Here is a 14,723-nt window from a genome sequence, read left to right as displayed (position 1 = left end):
CCTCCTCCTTTTTTTTTGAAGTCGGTTAAAAAAAATACAACTGGGATTTTTTTATAATTTTGTAATTCATGGATGATTCTTGGTAAATAATGTTAGTAGAGATAAAGACGAGAATGGTTTTATTTATTAAAAAATTAATTTCGTCGTATTAAATTTTAAAGGCCGAAATATCCATGCATATTAATTATTTTTACGTTTTTCTTTCAACCTCGAGATCTAATCACTAACTAGACGTGAATTTAAATTCTTTACTTGTCAATACTTGTTTAGTTACCCAGATTAAAGATGAAACAAAATGTATGAAAAATGGACCTTAAGCTATAACCTTAACACAATGTCAAAATAACGCTGTATAGGTACTTAGTACATGTTAAATAGATTTTAAATACCTGTCTATCTCCTTTCTAGCTCCTTCTGGGCATCAAGGAAGACGGACTCAACATCGCTGGATACACAGCGTGGACTCTCATGGACAACTTCGAGTGGACGGACGGGTACAACTCGAGGTTCGGCCTCTACGAAGTGGACTTCACGTCTCCAGAACGAACTAGAACTCCTAAAGCATCCACAGAGTTCTACAAGAAAATAATACAACGACACTCTTTGAACGTAGATTAACTGATGAGCAGCCGCTTACCCATGATTTTAATAGCCGATTTACTTATAGCCGAAGCAGGAAAATAAAAATACTTGCTTTGGGGCCGCCACTGCTTAATTGTCTTAAAGTTAACGTTTTCAACAGAAGAAATTAGTTCTATATTTTGATACAACATGGCGTTGTTTTTAATTTTTCTGGTCATGCTATAATTGCTTTAATTTCATCGATCTAATTATGCTTCATCGAATGATAGCTCATAGCTACAATGGACAAATATTAAACTATCAATACGAAAAAAAATATTATTTGTTATTTTTTGCAAAATAAATAAAATATTATACATGGCAAACGCATCAATTAATTATGAATCCTATTTCTGCTTTATATTTCATTTATATGTGTATAATGATTTCTTATACGTGTATAAGCGGCGATAGCCTAGTTGGGTTTGGAACGGACTATCAAGACGAATGTTTGCATGTTCAAATCCCTAGGGCACACACCTCTGACTTTTCTAAAAAATCATGTGTGTATTCTTTGTCAATTTATCGTTCGCTTTAACGGTGAAGGAAAACATCGTGAGGAAACCTGCACATCTGAGAAGTTCTCTATAGGAATTTCAAAGGTGTGTGAAGTCTACCAATCCGCACTAGGCCAGCGTGGTGGACGAAGGCCTAATCCCTCTCAGTAGTAGAGGAGGCCCGTGCTCAGGAGTGGGCAAGTATATAATACAGGGCTGATAATATTAATTATTTCTTATGTTTACGCAAATGTTACGATATTAAAATAAAACTATTCTGTTGATTTTATCGCGGTATTTACTAATATATTTACAAATTTTTTCGCCGAAGACCTTCGAAACGTCAGGAACAAAATTACAATATAAAACCCGTGATAAAATCCGCAAATCAGTTTTATTTAAATTCATATATAACTTGTACTAGGTACTGATAAGGTACCTGCCTGCTGGGCACAGATCAACCTACTCAATATAAATACTTTTGATGATCAAAACTACCACGATACATGATAATATTATTGTGAATGAAACGATCTGCCGAAACATGTGTCCAATTTTACAATTCTAAAAAAGGATTAGCAAGCACAGTCCTTCACCGATAAAGCGAACGATAATTGATAAACAAAATACAACCTGATTCTAACAATAAACAGCTATATAAACCTTCGAAAAGTCAATGGTGTGTGCCCTAGTGTTGAACCAGCGGACATGCGTCGCGGCAGTCCGTTCCAATCCGAACTAGGCTTTCGATGTTTTTTTCTTAACTCGAATTAAATTTCTTACCTCGCACAACATAGATATCATGACTCTATATTTCAAATCTATCCATGCTGATAAATATAGCTGTTTTGTTTGATCGCGCTTATGTCATCATCTACTAAACCAATTTTGATTTTTTCACTGATAAGAAGCTACATTACTCCTGAGTGCTCAGTATACTTTTTATTCTGTGCAAACTTTTTCACGCGGGCGGAGCCGCAGGCAAAAACTAGTATATAATATACTTAAACAAGATAAGACCATTGTCAATAACCATAAACTTACTTATCGTCCACGGTGGGGCAGTTAGATAGGCTTCGTCCTCGACTTTGTTTAAAATACATTGCATTTTCCAGTACACTAACAAAACATACTTACTACCTACTACTTAACTGGCGGTATGTCTCTCATATGTGAGAGTCAGCCTGGGTAGGTACCACAGCAATGTCTTTGTTGCGGTTTGAAGAACATTGTAGCCAGTGTAACTATAGAACATATTAAGACTTAACATCTCATGTCTCAGGATGGCGAGCACTGTGGAATACTAAACAATACTTTGAAATTCATGGTGTTGGATGGTGTTTCTACTGTTTATGGGCGGTCGTATCGCTTACCATAAGGCGAACGGCAAGATCGTCTCGTCATTCAAAGCAGTTCAAAAGAACACGTGCTAGGACAGAATAATAAAAATGGGTCTTCTATTAAATTAGAAGAAATATATATTACAAAAATTCACAGAATTAATAACCAGTGAAACAGGGACGAATATTTACAAGACTTAATAACCTTCAAAATATGGTATTTTTGTCATAAGTGTGTAGTATGCGTCTATTTTTTCTTTAATTTGAAATAATTATATATTTTATGCACATACAATAAAGTCTAATCTCAGAGATGTCAAAAATCCATCAAATATTATCACTCGTAAAATAGTTACAACAAACAAACATAAGGTTTTTAAATCTTTCCAATAATTATTGCCGAACGTGATACCTGAGTAGAAGCATGAATAACGTTGAATACTGAGTACAGTTTTCGCCATGATTTCTTCAAACGTGGTCCTCCTCAGGTGAGATTTAAAATTAAATTTTATAATAAATAATTTCGTGTATACATCAGTGGCAAAAGGTGATATTTTCCATATAACCCGCCACAATATATAGGATCTAATATGCATAAAAGGCTTGCAAATCGTTCTAATGATAATTAAATTCTACTTAAAGAGAAGTCGAAAGGAAACGAGTTATTTATTATTTATTTATTTATTTATTTATTAAATATAATCTTACAGGAGTTACACCCATTGCGATTATATTTACATTGTCATATAGCCAATTCAGATACAGATAGTTATGCATAGTTATTTCATATGGTCGATACATTATTGGTTAGAGTTTCTATAGTTACCCTTATGAATTCCGTCAGTGTACAATTAAAGATATCTATATTCCGCCCAACTTCATTAATTATGTTTATGGCTCTTAGCACTGGAGCAAATTGAGCAGTCTTAGTGCGAGTCGACGGGACTTCGAGCAGCCTCTTTCTTACATTGATTCGCCACATATTCGTTATATGAACCCTTTGCCACTGGCATCTATACTGTAAGCTAATTTCGTAAGTAAATAACCACCGACGGAAAAGGATGTTTTAATTTTGAGTATTTGTGTATTTGTTGGTCTGACGCATCGTAACTCCCAAACGAACGATTTTGATGCCTTTTTTCTTTTAAAGCTGTGATCAAAATCGTTCTTAGCTGTTATTTAGGAAGATCTATTCAGGCGTGTGAACACCATAAGCTCTTTTCATATCGCATCTTTAAAACTGACTTTATAATCCACATTTGAAAAGTGCATCTATCGAATGCAACAACGACTTTTGGTAATTATACTAAAGTTAATTTGATGTTTTTTTTCACTTGCGTCATTGTAATTCTAAAGGTGCGAATTACTTTCACAGCTCAGAATGATTTGAAATTTGTAATTGCTTCGATGGTATTTCTAAGACGCCACCTTGAACTGATACTGCAGCACCATGTAGTCTGCGGAATAACCTAACATTTCTGAGAGTGTCTAGGGCATGTACCCTGAAGGGACGCAGGTATAACCAGATCAAAACCTAGTTTTGAGTCATGCATGGACGCTATTATAGAAGCTCACACACGTGTAAAAGGTTAATAACAGCTGTACTTAGTGGATATTTTGGGTCTTCTTTCATAATTACTCATACTGTAAATTATAAAGGCTGTCATTTTTAAAGCATTTGTAGACCAGCAGTAATATCAACATCTTGTAATTACTCTTTTCCTATTGTTTTTGATGGTGCCTGATATCGTTTAATGTCCAACCGTCGATGAAGCCGTCTAGGAGCAATTTTTAATGGATGGATAATGATTTGCCGCATTGCTGGATTTTTATCTTATACATAAATTTTATTATGTAGTTTGCAGAAATCGATAGTAGTTACTTGCTATCACAATATCTAATTGCAGTATATAAAATATAAGTTCAAAAATTATTTATCATCAATGTATACTCTAGTAGCCAGCGTACAATTCGAGAACTTAGTTATTGATTATGGTTGGTAATCCCAGGTCGGACCGAAAATAATTGTGACTGAATTTTTCCATCTCAAGAATTACTTAGTCGTAGCTCGAAGTCGGGAATTCAGTGGTGTGATCCCCGTGCCTCGGCAGTACGTAAAGCCGTTGATCTTGGATCTGATTTTTCTCCGGTCATGTTGGATAGCCGTCTTATCGGACTACGTGAGTGAAAAAACACAGAGTGCACCTGTATATAGTGCACACACTTGTGCACTATACTATTTCCTGCGTACCTGGCTGATTTCATTTGAGATTGACCATCGTGCTGCAGTTTGACTAGGAGAGATTCAAGTATCCTTCGTTATTATACAATAAAAGTGCAGTTTTACCTGGACACAGGCCCGATCCAACCGAATTATAATCGAATTGTCAAAGATGCGTCGGGCGAAGATGAAGGTCGCTTCTTTTTCGGTGGTACGTGCCACTCCTCGTAAGGAGCTTTCATAAAGTAAAACTGGTGAGAAAAGAGCATCGCTGGACAGTCGACATAATAATGGCTTCTTCGGAATCCGATATGCACACTCTAGAGCGTCGAAAGGCAGATCCCCGTCGAGGCAGGGGAGGGGAGGTGCTCCGTTAGATTTAGCAGAAGTACATACTTCTGTATCTACGTGTTAAATTATACCTTACCTAGGTACCTGAAATTGACAGAAAATAAAATTAAAAATTCGAAACAAGGGATCTTCAACTGGTTTATTAAAATACCATTGAGCTATTGTTCATCGATTATTACCATTGAGCTATTGTTCATCGAAAATTTATACCAATTTAGAAAAATATTCGATTCAATAATTATCTTAATTTATAAAATACATACATACATACATAACATCACGCATTTATCCCCGAAGGGGTATGCAGAGGCGCAACTAGGGCACCCACTTTTCGTCAAGTATGTTCCGTCCCATGATGTGATAGGGGGCGAGCCTATCGCCATGTCGGGCACAAATTCCAGACTCCGGGCTAAGCAGAAAAACCCAAATATCACTTTGCCCGACCGGGGATTCGAACCCAGGACCTCAGAGCGCTATTGTACCGGACATGCAATACAACTACGCCACCGAGGCAGTAAATTATAAAATGACGTAAAAGAAGTAAACTAAAAGGTAATGCAATACTAATGGTGTGTGACGGCCAATTTTTACGATGTTTTTCGAAGGGTAGCACTTGGTGATCCTTTAAAACAAATGCTAATGGCATTATTAAAACATACGGTTGAAGATCTATATTTCGCCAGCTAATTTCATCATCATCAGTCTTTGGAGGTCCACTGCTGAACATAGGCCTCCCCTAAAGATTTCCAGGCGGACCTGTTAACAGCAGTCAACATCCAGCATGCGACCTTGTTCATATCGTCTCTCCGCCCTGCAAGTAGACGTTCAACGCTGTGCGTGCTAGATAATTGCTCCATGTAATAGAGGGTTATAAACTTATTGCTATTAACTTTCATTGTGGTGTTATAATTTTTTATCAACCAAATCTTAGATATAAAGCATTGTAATATATATTTTTATTGCTTTTCGATAAGAATAATCTCAATAATCTCGTAAGGGCATGAATCGTAATGTAATCGTAATATTCGTAAAGATTAAGTATAATATGAAATAAATCATACACAATAATAGGCGAGGAGAGAAGAAGAATAAAAAGAGGCCGTTTTTGAAAACGTTAAGCAAGATCGACATAAAATTAGTATTAGGCTCAGAAGCCCCCGCGCACCGAAGGACGCCCTCGGTGTCTACCGCAGCATGAGGTCAACTGCATGCTGCCGTCCATCCAAGGGGTCAACCGAAAATTGTGCAAACTGCAAAGACGCACAAAAATGCACTAGGGCGGACAGCCCCCTGCTGCCCGCCGACGACCCCCATCGTGGCCTCTATTAGTCGCCTTTTACGACAGGTAGGGGATACCGTGGTGGAATTCTCCAAACGCCCCCAATCCATAGGGTAGGAGGCGCCGGTCAGTTGTCCACCCGGCGCCTCCTACGTCTCCTCTGGCGGCAGGAGGGATCCTCCTTTTCCCGATCCCTTTCGGCACCCTCCTTCTGCGAGATGACCACCTCGCAGAAGTGGACCACCGCACGCCAGGACCTCTGGCTGCCGACTGTGGAAGCGACCAAGGCAGCAGCGAGAGATCTCCTTCGACGGCTGATCTGAGAGCGCTGCGCTCTTCGTCTCAGGCTGGACACAACTGTAAGGTGTGTTGAGCCGCATCTAGCGGGCAGTTGTCACAATGGTGACACAAGGCCGACACCTCCGTACCCACAATCCGGCACAGATACTCACCGAAGCAGTCATGTGAGTGAGTACCCGTGTCAACCGAAAGGTTGCCCCACCGTGGCACCTGTCCAGTGTCCAGCCACTAGGCAAAGACAGGCCGCACAGCCACGATGGTCCGGAGCCTCGCTGACGGGGCTTCCAGCCTGAGACGCCACTCCTCCACAGCGGCTCGCCGTAGGGAGGCTCTTATAGCCTCCACCTCCTTCAGGATCGGACGCTACCCGCGACTGAACGTATCCTCTCGCCAGTGAAAGACTTGACAGGGCTCTGGCGTCCAGAACCCAGGGCAGGAATCCGGCCACCAGGCAAGCCGCCTCAAACGAGACCGTGCGGTACGCCCTGATCGCCCGCTGCAGAGTGTGGCAAAATCTGCGTTAACTCACAATAAGGTGTTGCTACGTGTGTGGAGGGATTGGAAGAGCATTGTTCATTAAGAACTATTACCGCTGGACAAAACCATCGTTTGCGATCTCTACTGCCAACACCGAATGAGATTATGATAAATAGGAAGGATATGGTCATTCATCTCGATAACGCTACACCCCACACGTCGTTAACCCTTCAGCTAAAAATACTACCCTGGCTGGGAGGTGGTTTTTAGGGTTCCATACCTCAAAAGGATAAAACGGAACCCTTATAGGATCACTTTGTTTTCCGTCCGTCCGCCCGATCGTCTGTCAAGGCCCTATATCTCAGGAATGCGTAGAGGTATTAAGCTGAAATTTATAATAAATATTCAAGTCTACTGTCTCTTAGAGCTGTGAAAAAATCAAACTTCTAAGCCAACGCAATCAAAAGATGCAGCCGTTAATATCGCAAATTTTCGAAACTCGCGAGGGAATCAAAACATACAGGGTACTCCAGGCGACCTAGAATCTTGAAACTTGGTATGAACCAAGGTTTTATAGCACATATAAAGGAAAAATTCCGAAAACCTTAAATTTTTAAACCTATATCTTTAATTTATGCTCTTCCATATCCATATCCATATCCATATTGTAATATTATGGATTTAATTTTGCAATAAATATACCATAACTATGACTCGATTGTCGTGATGAGTGAACTTTTACTTACCTACAGGTTTGTATAGAACCCTCGGTGCGCGAGTCCGACTCGCACTTGGCCAGTATTTTTAAAGAAAACGTGATTCCTGGTTTTTAAGTTGTTTTATACAAAATAGACAAACATGCTGATAACTTGGTGTTTTTTGATCGAGTGACCATGTATTATCAACCATTTCCTATCTTATCAGTCTTATAGAAATATTTAATAGCTTGAACTCCTACCAGTAGAATCTTCGGTGAGTTGGATTCTTGAGGAAATAATAAACCTTTTTTTAAAAATCTAGTGAATCTGGAAGAACGTATAATATATCACAATCCCAAATCTTTTAATTGACATAGATGTAACTCTTTAACATTAAAAATCAGCGTTGTATATAATATAAAATAATTCCCCAGCTTGTTGGCAGTAACAGTAACATGCGAGGACCTGGACTTCCCCCCAGGGTTCCAGTTCGGGGCCGCATCAGCAGCGTACCAGGTGGAAGGCGCTTGGAATGTCAGTGGTAGGTACAGTCAACGCCGCCGAGCAGCCCTTCTTCGTTTAACCGAGAACCACCCTTATTATAAATCTGACAGTCATTATAACTCCTGATTTAGTTAGTATTATAGATAGAAGTGTATTGTTTATCGACAATAAGCAACAGCGTGTGTATGGAATCCAATAGATAAAAACGTGTGAAAATATTATTTGAGACCAAAGACTACACTCGAACTGACGTTCAATACAGTGTACTTTTCCCGCCACTGAACTCCTGTAAGCCAGGATCAGCTGTGGCATGTATTTTATGACACCGAGCATTTTACCTCAAGTATTATAGGGACGTTTACATGTAGATAGCCAGTTGTAAAGCACCATGAATAAAACTTAAACGAAGGGCTCTATTACATGAGCTGTTACATTTAATATCAATACAGTGTAGTATTAATTAGATGTAGACCTATGGAAGCTCTGCATTGCCAGTTTATTTTATTCAATCTGCTCCAGCTGGTCCCCTTTAACAATTCCGAAAATGCGATTAAAATACAAATCAATTTTGTTGCAGATAAATCCGAAAATATATGGGACAGGCTGGTTCGTGATAAGCCTGAACTCATCGCCGACAGATCCACCGGAGATGTGGCCTGCGACTCCTACCACCTCTGGAGACGGGACGTCGAGATGACCGCAGATCTTGGCTTGCACTTCTATCGCATATCTATAGCATGGACGCGACTGCTGCCGAACGGTTTCGCTAACAAGATCAGCGAGGACGGACTTAACTACTACAACAACGTGATCGACGGACTTCTTGAGAAAGGAATTCAGCCGATGGTGACGCTGTACCACTGGGATCTGCCGCAAAGTCTACAGGATCTAGGTAAGATTGTTTCTTGCTGCATTCTTAAAATATTTTTGATTATTCTGCTGACTTTACCTAACTACTACCATCACTGTTGACTATATATCTAATGGTCTGTAGGTAAGTAAATACATAAGAAGTAAAAGACCTCTCTGGATTTAAAAGTAAAATATACCTTCTTACATATCATTTTATTTATTACTAGCTTCCGCCCGCAGCTTCGCCCGCGTGGATTTCAGACTTCAAAAATGGAGGAGGTGCTCAATTTCTCGGGATGTTTTTTTAATGTATGGTGGTATGCAGGTGGTCCGATTGTCCGGTCAGGGTCTGATGATGGGATCCTGGTGAAATCGAAGGAACTTTTAACCATTAACGTTGCACACGCGATGGATGCTTAAAAATGGAGTAACTTCTCCCGTTTTCCCAACATTTCCCTTCACTGCTCTGTTCCTATTAATTGTAGCGTGATGAAAAGTATACTATAACCAGCTCAGGAGTATGAAAAATAATTGTACCAAGTTTCGTTAAAATCCATCGAGTAGTTTTTGTTTCTATAACGGTTATACAGACAGACAGACAGACAGACAGACAGACAAAAATTTTACTAATTGCATTTTTGGCGTCAGTATCGATCCCTAATCACCCCCTGATAGTTATTTTGGAAATATATTTCATATACAGAATTGACCTCTCTACAGATTTATTATAAGTATAGATAGATATAACATAACACGATAGATGCTTTCGATAGATCGTCATTACCATCCCTTGAGCCAATGCTGGAAAACTTCCTTACCAGCTAAATCGTTTCCAGGTGGCTGGACTAACCCCCTCATCGTGAACTGGTTCGGGAACTACGCTCGCATCGCCTTCTCCCTATTCGGAGACAGGGTGAAGACCTGGATCACCATCAACGAACCCTTGATCATGTGCGACGTGCCATACAACACTGGATCTATGGCACCGGCTATTGTAAACCCTGACGTGGGCGCCCACCTCTGCGCCAAGAACGTCCTTATGGCCCACGCTAAAGCGTGGAGAATTTATGATAAGGAGTTCAGGCCGAAGTACCATGGTTAGTCCAAATGTGTATAGACTAAAGCATAACGATCGCAAAACTACAACTTGTATTTTGTGATTTGAACCATTGACCCAAACATCTCCCCCATTTGTAATCCCCTCTTTATTCTTTAAACCATGTATGCTTGTCGTTTTTCTATTAATGACAGGTATTACTGGACATTTTTATTGTTTGATACTTGTTCACAAACCGATGTATAGTAGATATAATAAAGAAAAAAAATCAATCTATTTCATAATCATCCAGAACATTTTATTATGCTTTGGACCCTAGTTTCTGATAAGTGTTTACTCCAGACAGTATATATAATACAGGGCTGATATTATTATTATATGATTACTCTTTATTTTGAAAGTATCTTTGTTTACATTTTAAATAAATATAAAAAATGAATCAGCCTCCGACGGCGGAGCTTAAGACCCAAGCCAAAGGCGGTTAGGCATTCAAAGTGAGGAATCTCCTCACAATGCGTGCCGTGTCCAGCAATACTGCCTTCTGCATCTAGCCTCCGACGCAACGACCAATTGAGAGCTGCTGAAGATATTGCTCGAGGCTCTTTAGTATCAAACCATGCGCAGAAACGACAAACGAGACCATTACTGTAAAGTCCACATCCCACATGTTAGTAACCTCTTGTGCCCAGTCTAAATATTTTGACATTTTCTCTTTCTCGGCCTTAACAAGGTTATCGTCACACGGAATGATGACACCAACAAGTATTTCCTGGACCGACATCGATCTACTATCACAATATGAGGCTTATTGGCAATAATATGCCTGATATTGTGATAGTCCCATCTTTGACAATAGATCGATCCCAATACAGCATTTAATGATCATTTTCGAGAACTGTCGTACATACTGGCAATATAGTACTTCAGGAGACACAAGGCCATAGCGAAGAGCCATTTGCTGGTGTATGATCTTGGCTTTAAGGTTGTGTCTATACTGTTGTATACTCGCCATTAGCAAGATACGAACAACCGGTAATCACATGCTTGATTGATTCCCCAGGACGACGGCATGCCCGACAGACTCGACCGTACTGTCCTTCAGGATATATTTCTTATTTAGTATTATTATTTATTCCAGGTGAATTATCCCTGGCCAATCATTTGATATGGTACGAACCGTTCACACCTGAAGATGAGGAAATAACGGAAACAGCCAGAGAGTACATGGTAAGAGAATGATTATAATTTAATATCCAATACTTCAATAATATATGTTCCATACACGGTCATTTTGACATTTCATATTTCTGTGATGTCAATTTTATTTACCTTTTGACAATAAACTTGTGTTAATTTTATATTGTACTTTCCTGCGGGAAATCATTGCATGAAGGACGGTTCTTCTGTAAGACTTGCGTGGGGACACGGAGCCAACACTTAGACACATTACAATATGCAAGTGCTCTCTTTGGCTGTACTGGAGGAAATAGGTCAAAGACAGCGCTTGCAAGGTGCGGGGACTATCGCAGAGAATATAGGAATTATACTAGGTCTATGGATGGAATCTAGCTGGTCTGGTTGCTGGGCTATTTATTGAGACAACGAGACGCTGCCAAGTAAAACGTCTCAATCTTTTATACTCAAGGAAGACGGTAACTTGCCCCTCACTATATAAGCATCTATAAGTGGCATAAGCCAAGGATGCAACTTCGATGTGCATGACTTAAGGATGTCAAGATGTGTGCACCGATTTCACAATAGCGTCGCAGTCGCTGTCACGTCCCGGAACAGATTTCCGATCACGCAGATTGAGCACTTCTACCCTAGAGATAAGATTCTTAGCTCTTGCGATTTCTACTTTTAACCGGGCAATTTGGGCAAAGCCAGGGGTCATAAGGTCTCACTTAGCTCCCACAGAATTAGGGAACGCGATGTCGCCGCTCACTGTTGGCTCGCTACTAAGCTGCCCCCTGCGGCCTTATTATTATTATTAATTCGTGTTTTCACAATTTATAGTGATTGTTTAGCGAAGGGTCTTAAATATTTTTTTTATAGGCAGGTCGTTACTCCCACCCAATATATTCAAAGGAGGGCGGCTGGCCGCCGGTTATAGAAAAAATCATGGCTGAGAACAGCAAGGCAAAAGGATATAGTGAGTCAAACCTGCCAGCATTTACTAAGGAAGAAATTGATTTAGTTAGAGGTAAGATAGGATTAAAAGTATCTCTCGAGATATAAAGGTAGTGGTAGATTATCACCATTCGAGCGCGTAAAAACAAGGTCATATGACGTGTTTGATGGGACTTGAAACGTAAATGCTTGTAAACAACTTGGCTACTACACAAAGCAGTATATAAATGGGTCGTAGCGTCTACTTAAACATTGTAAGGCACAACGAAGAGTATTTGACTCAATTAAACGATGATAAGTCGTTCGCAAAACCATCGGACTTCGAATTACATCTTATATTATCTTGTTTATACCACCACCTTAATTGCATCTACTATCACAAAATACTGAATATTACCTATCACAGCCAACCGTAGGCTAGGGTCAGATATCGCGATCGTGTCTGTATGGTTTATTACTATATATTATAATACTCGTGTCGTTGTTATTATAATTATCTAATTACCGCTCCTCCCCTTCTTTTTTACTCTGTTTTGTTCTTTCATTAATTTTGTATTGTGTGCATGCTGTGACGACTCATAATTGAAAAAAAATTTAGCTCTTTGTTTGAAACCTTGTATTAATCGGGCATCGATGTATGTTTTATGAGTTGTTCCTTTAAATAAACAAATTTTAATATATGTAATTTTTAAAACATACGGTACAGATTTATGGACTTATGTAGCAGGATATGCTATACATGCGGGCGAAGCTGTCGGTAACACTTGATCATTTCATAATTCTGAAACGCGATCATTACAAAAACACTACATATCCAGCTTATAATTTTTCGAATTTAGTTACAGTATCCTTTTCACCAGAATGTTACTTCGCATAATTTTTAGAAATTTGTGACCTATTATGGCGATAGGCTCTCTGGTTGATCTGGTTACATCTCTGCCTACCACTTCGGGGACAAATTCGCGGTGCAAGTTCCTCACGCCCTTGATACCTTTTATCTCCTACAGACAACTCTATTTGCAGGTACGTTCGACTTCTACGCTGTGAACCACTACACCAGCAGGCATACGCAGGGCGAAGAGGGTGAGGAATTTGGTGCCTTCCGCTCAGACGTACCAGACGTCGGAGCTAAATACGAAATAAATCCTGATTGGAAACCTACAACTTCGTCGTGGTTCTTTGTGAGTTATTATTTTCTTATTGAATGGGGATTCATCTGTTTATTTAAAAGACCAACAAACAGCACACATGAGAGAAGATTTACATGTAAGAAGTGCAATCCTGCAGCTCCCCTCCCTGAGCCAATTCTTGTGCGCTCGGTCTTCACACCGAAAACGCCTATGCACGGGGAACATTATGCCGCGACTCTAGGCATGTAGTGCAATGTGTATACTTCTTGGTTGCCAAATACACATTGAGGCCTATAAGGGTCCGCGAACGTCTTCTCTCCCTCTCCCTTCCAAAACCATCCTAACAAAGCTCCTCCTCCTTCCTCTTCACTTCCTTCCCTCTATCCCCTAACTTCTTCCCGGGCCCCGTGACCGAATAGCTGCGAGTTGCCAGCGTACCGTCCGCTGGCACCCTCAGTGATAGCGGTAGGGCCCACCAAATCTTCATTGGGACTGCCGTGGTTGCTAAGCCGGGGAATCGCTTGTACACCGTTAGCAGTCCGGCAGTCCCCAAAAAAAATAAATCCTGCAGCTTCTTTAATTACGGTGTTACCAGGCTTTTATATCTCAAAAAAGTAGATGTTTTTAGCGCGGCTGAGATTTGGGGAATGGACTTAACGCAAAGGGTTTATCTACTATTGTTTTCCAGGTATATCCCGAAGGTTTGCGAAACCAGATCGTATGGTTAAGGGAGCAATACGGGGACATGAAGTTCATCGTCACAGAAAACGGATACGCGCGGTTAAAAGGATTAGATGACACAGACAGAATAGAATATTACACTGAATATTTAAAACAGGTGAGTCTTTAAGGTGTTCTTTGTATAAATGATTGGTGCCATGAGCAGGCCGGCTAGGCAATGATAAGAGGCATGATTACCAATAAATTGTAGCAATACTACACTCATACATACGTGGCATCACCTTTTTACTATTTTAAACGGTAGACAGAGGTGTTACATACGCATATTTCGCAGCTGTGTTAGGTCCCATATTATTGGGTGCCAGCCTATTGTCATATCATTCACGTTTCCACTCCTGATTGATATTGAGTAGAAAACCGTAATATCACTCGGCTTTGCATGCAATACGACTACGCCAACGAACTAGTAATACGTATTATCTATAAAACTGAATTACGAACCTGTTCCTGACAGCACTGCGCACGTCGCTCTGACATTAGATGTTAAAACTCGCCTGTAGTTTCAAACGCGCAGATCGTTTAATC

General features: G+C 40.0%; 1 protein-coding gene across 2 annotated transcripts in view; it reads left to right on the top strand.

Moving 5' to 3' along the window:
* The first annotated feature begins 2,869 nt into the window (after positions 1-2,869).
* LOC119190589 (myrosinase 1-like) overlaps positions 2,870-14,723 on the top strand; it is a 16,381-nt gene continuing 4,527 nt past the window's right edge. The window contains exons 1-8 of one of the 2 annotated variants that reach the window (XM_037442831.1): positions 2,870-2,946; positions 8,219-8,325; positions 8,866-9,180; positions 9,977-10,237; positions 11,336-11,424; positions 12,253-12,400; positions 13,351-13,508; positions 14,146-14,322. In XM_037442831.1, the coding sequence (XP_037298728.1) occupies positions 2,918-2,946; positions 8,219-8,325; positions 8,866-9,180; positions 9,977-10,237; positions 11,336-11,424; positions 12,253-12,400; positions 13,351-13,508; positions 14,146-14,307 (1,269 nt within the window). In that variant the 5' untranslated portion in view covers positions 2,870-2,917 and the 3' untranslated portion in view covers positions 14,308-14,322. Of the gene's footprint in view, positions 2,947-3,990; positions 4,047-8,218; positions 8,326-8,865; positions 9,181-9,976; positions 10,238-11,335; positions 11,425-12,252; positions 12,401-13,350; positions 13,509-14,145; positions 14,323-14,723 lie in introns of those variants that run through there. The other variant, XM_037442833.1, reaches the window with a different exon arrangement.

Source organism: Manduca sexta, chromosome 4 (assembly GCF_014839805.1).
Source record: "Manduca sexta isolate Smith_Timp_Sample1 chromosome 4, JHU_Msex_v1.0, whole genome shotgun sequence".
Taxonomy (NCBI): domain Eukaryota; kingdom Metazoa; phylum Arthropoda; class Insecta; order Lepidoptera; family Sphingidae; genus Manduca; species Manduca sexta.
Note: the sequence above shows the minus strand (reverse complement) of the source record. Positions and strands in the feature narration are given on the sequence as shown.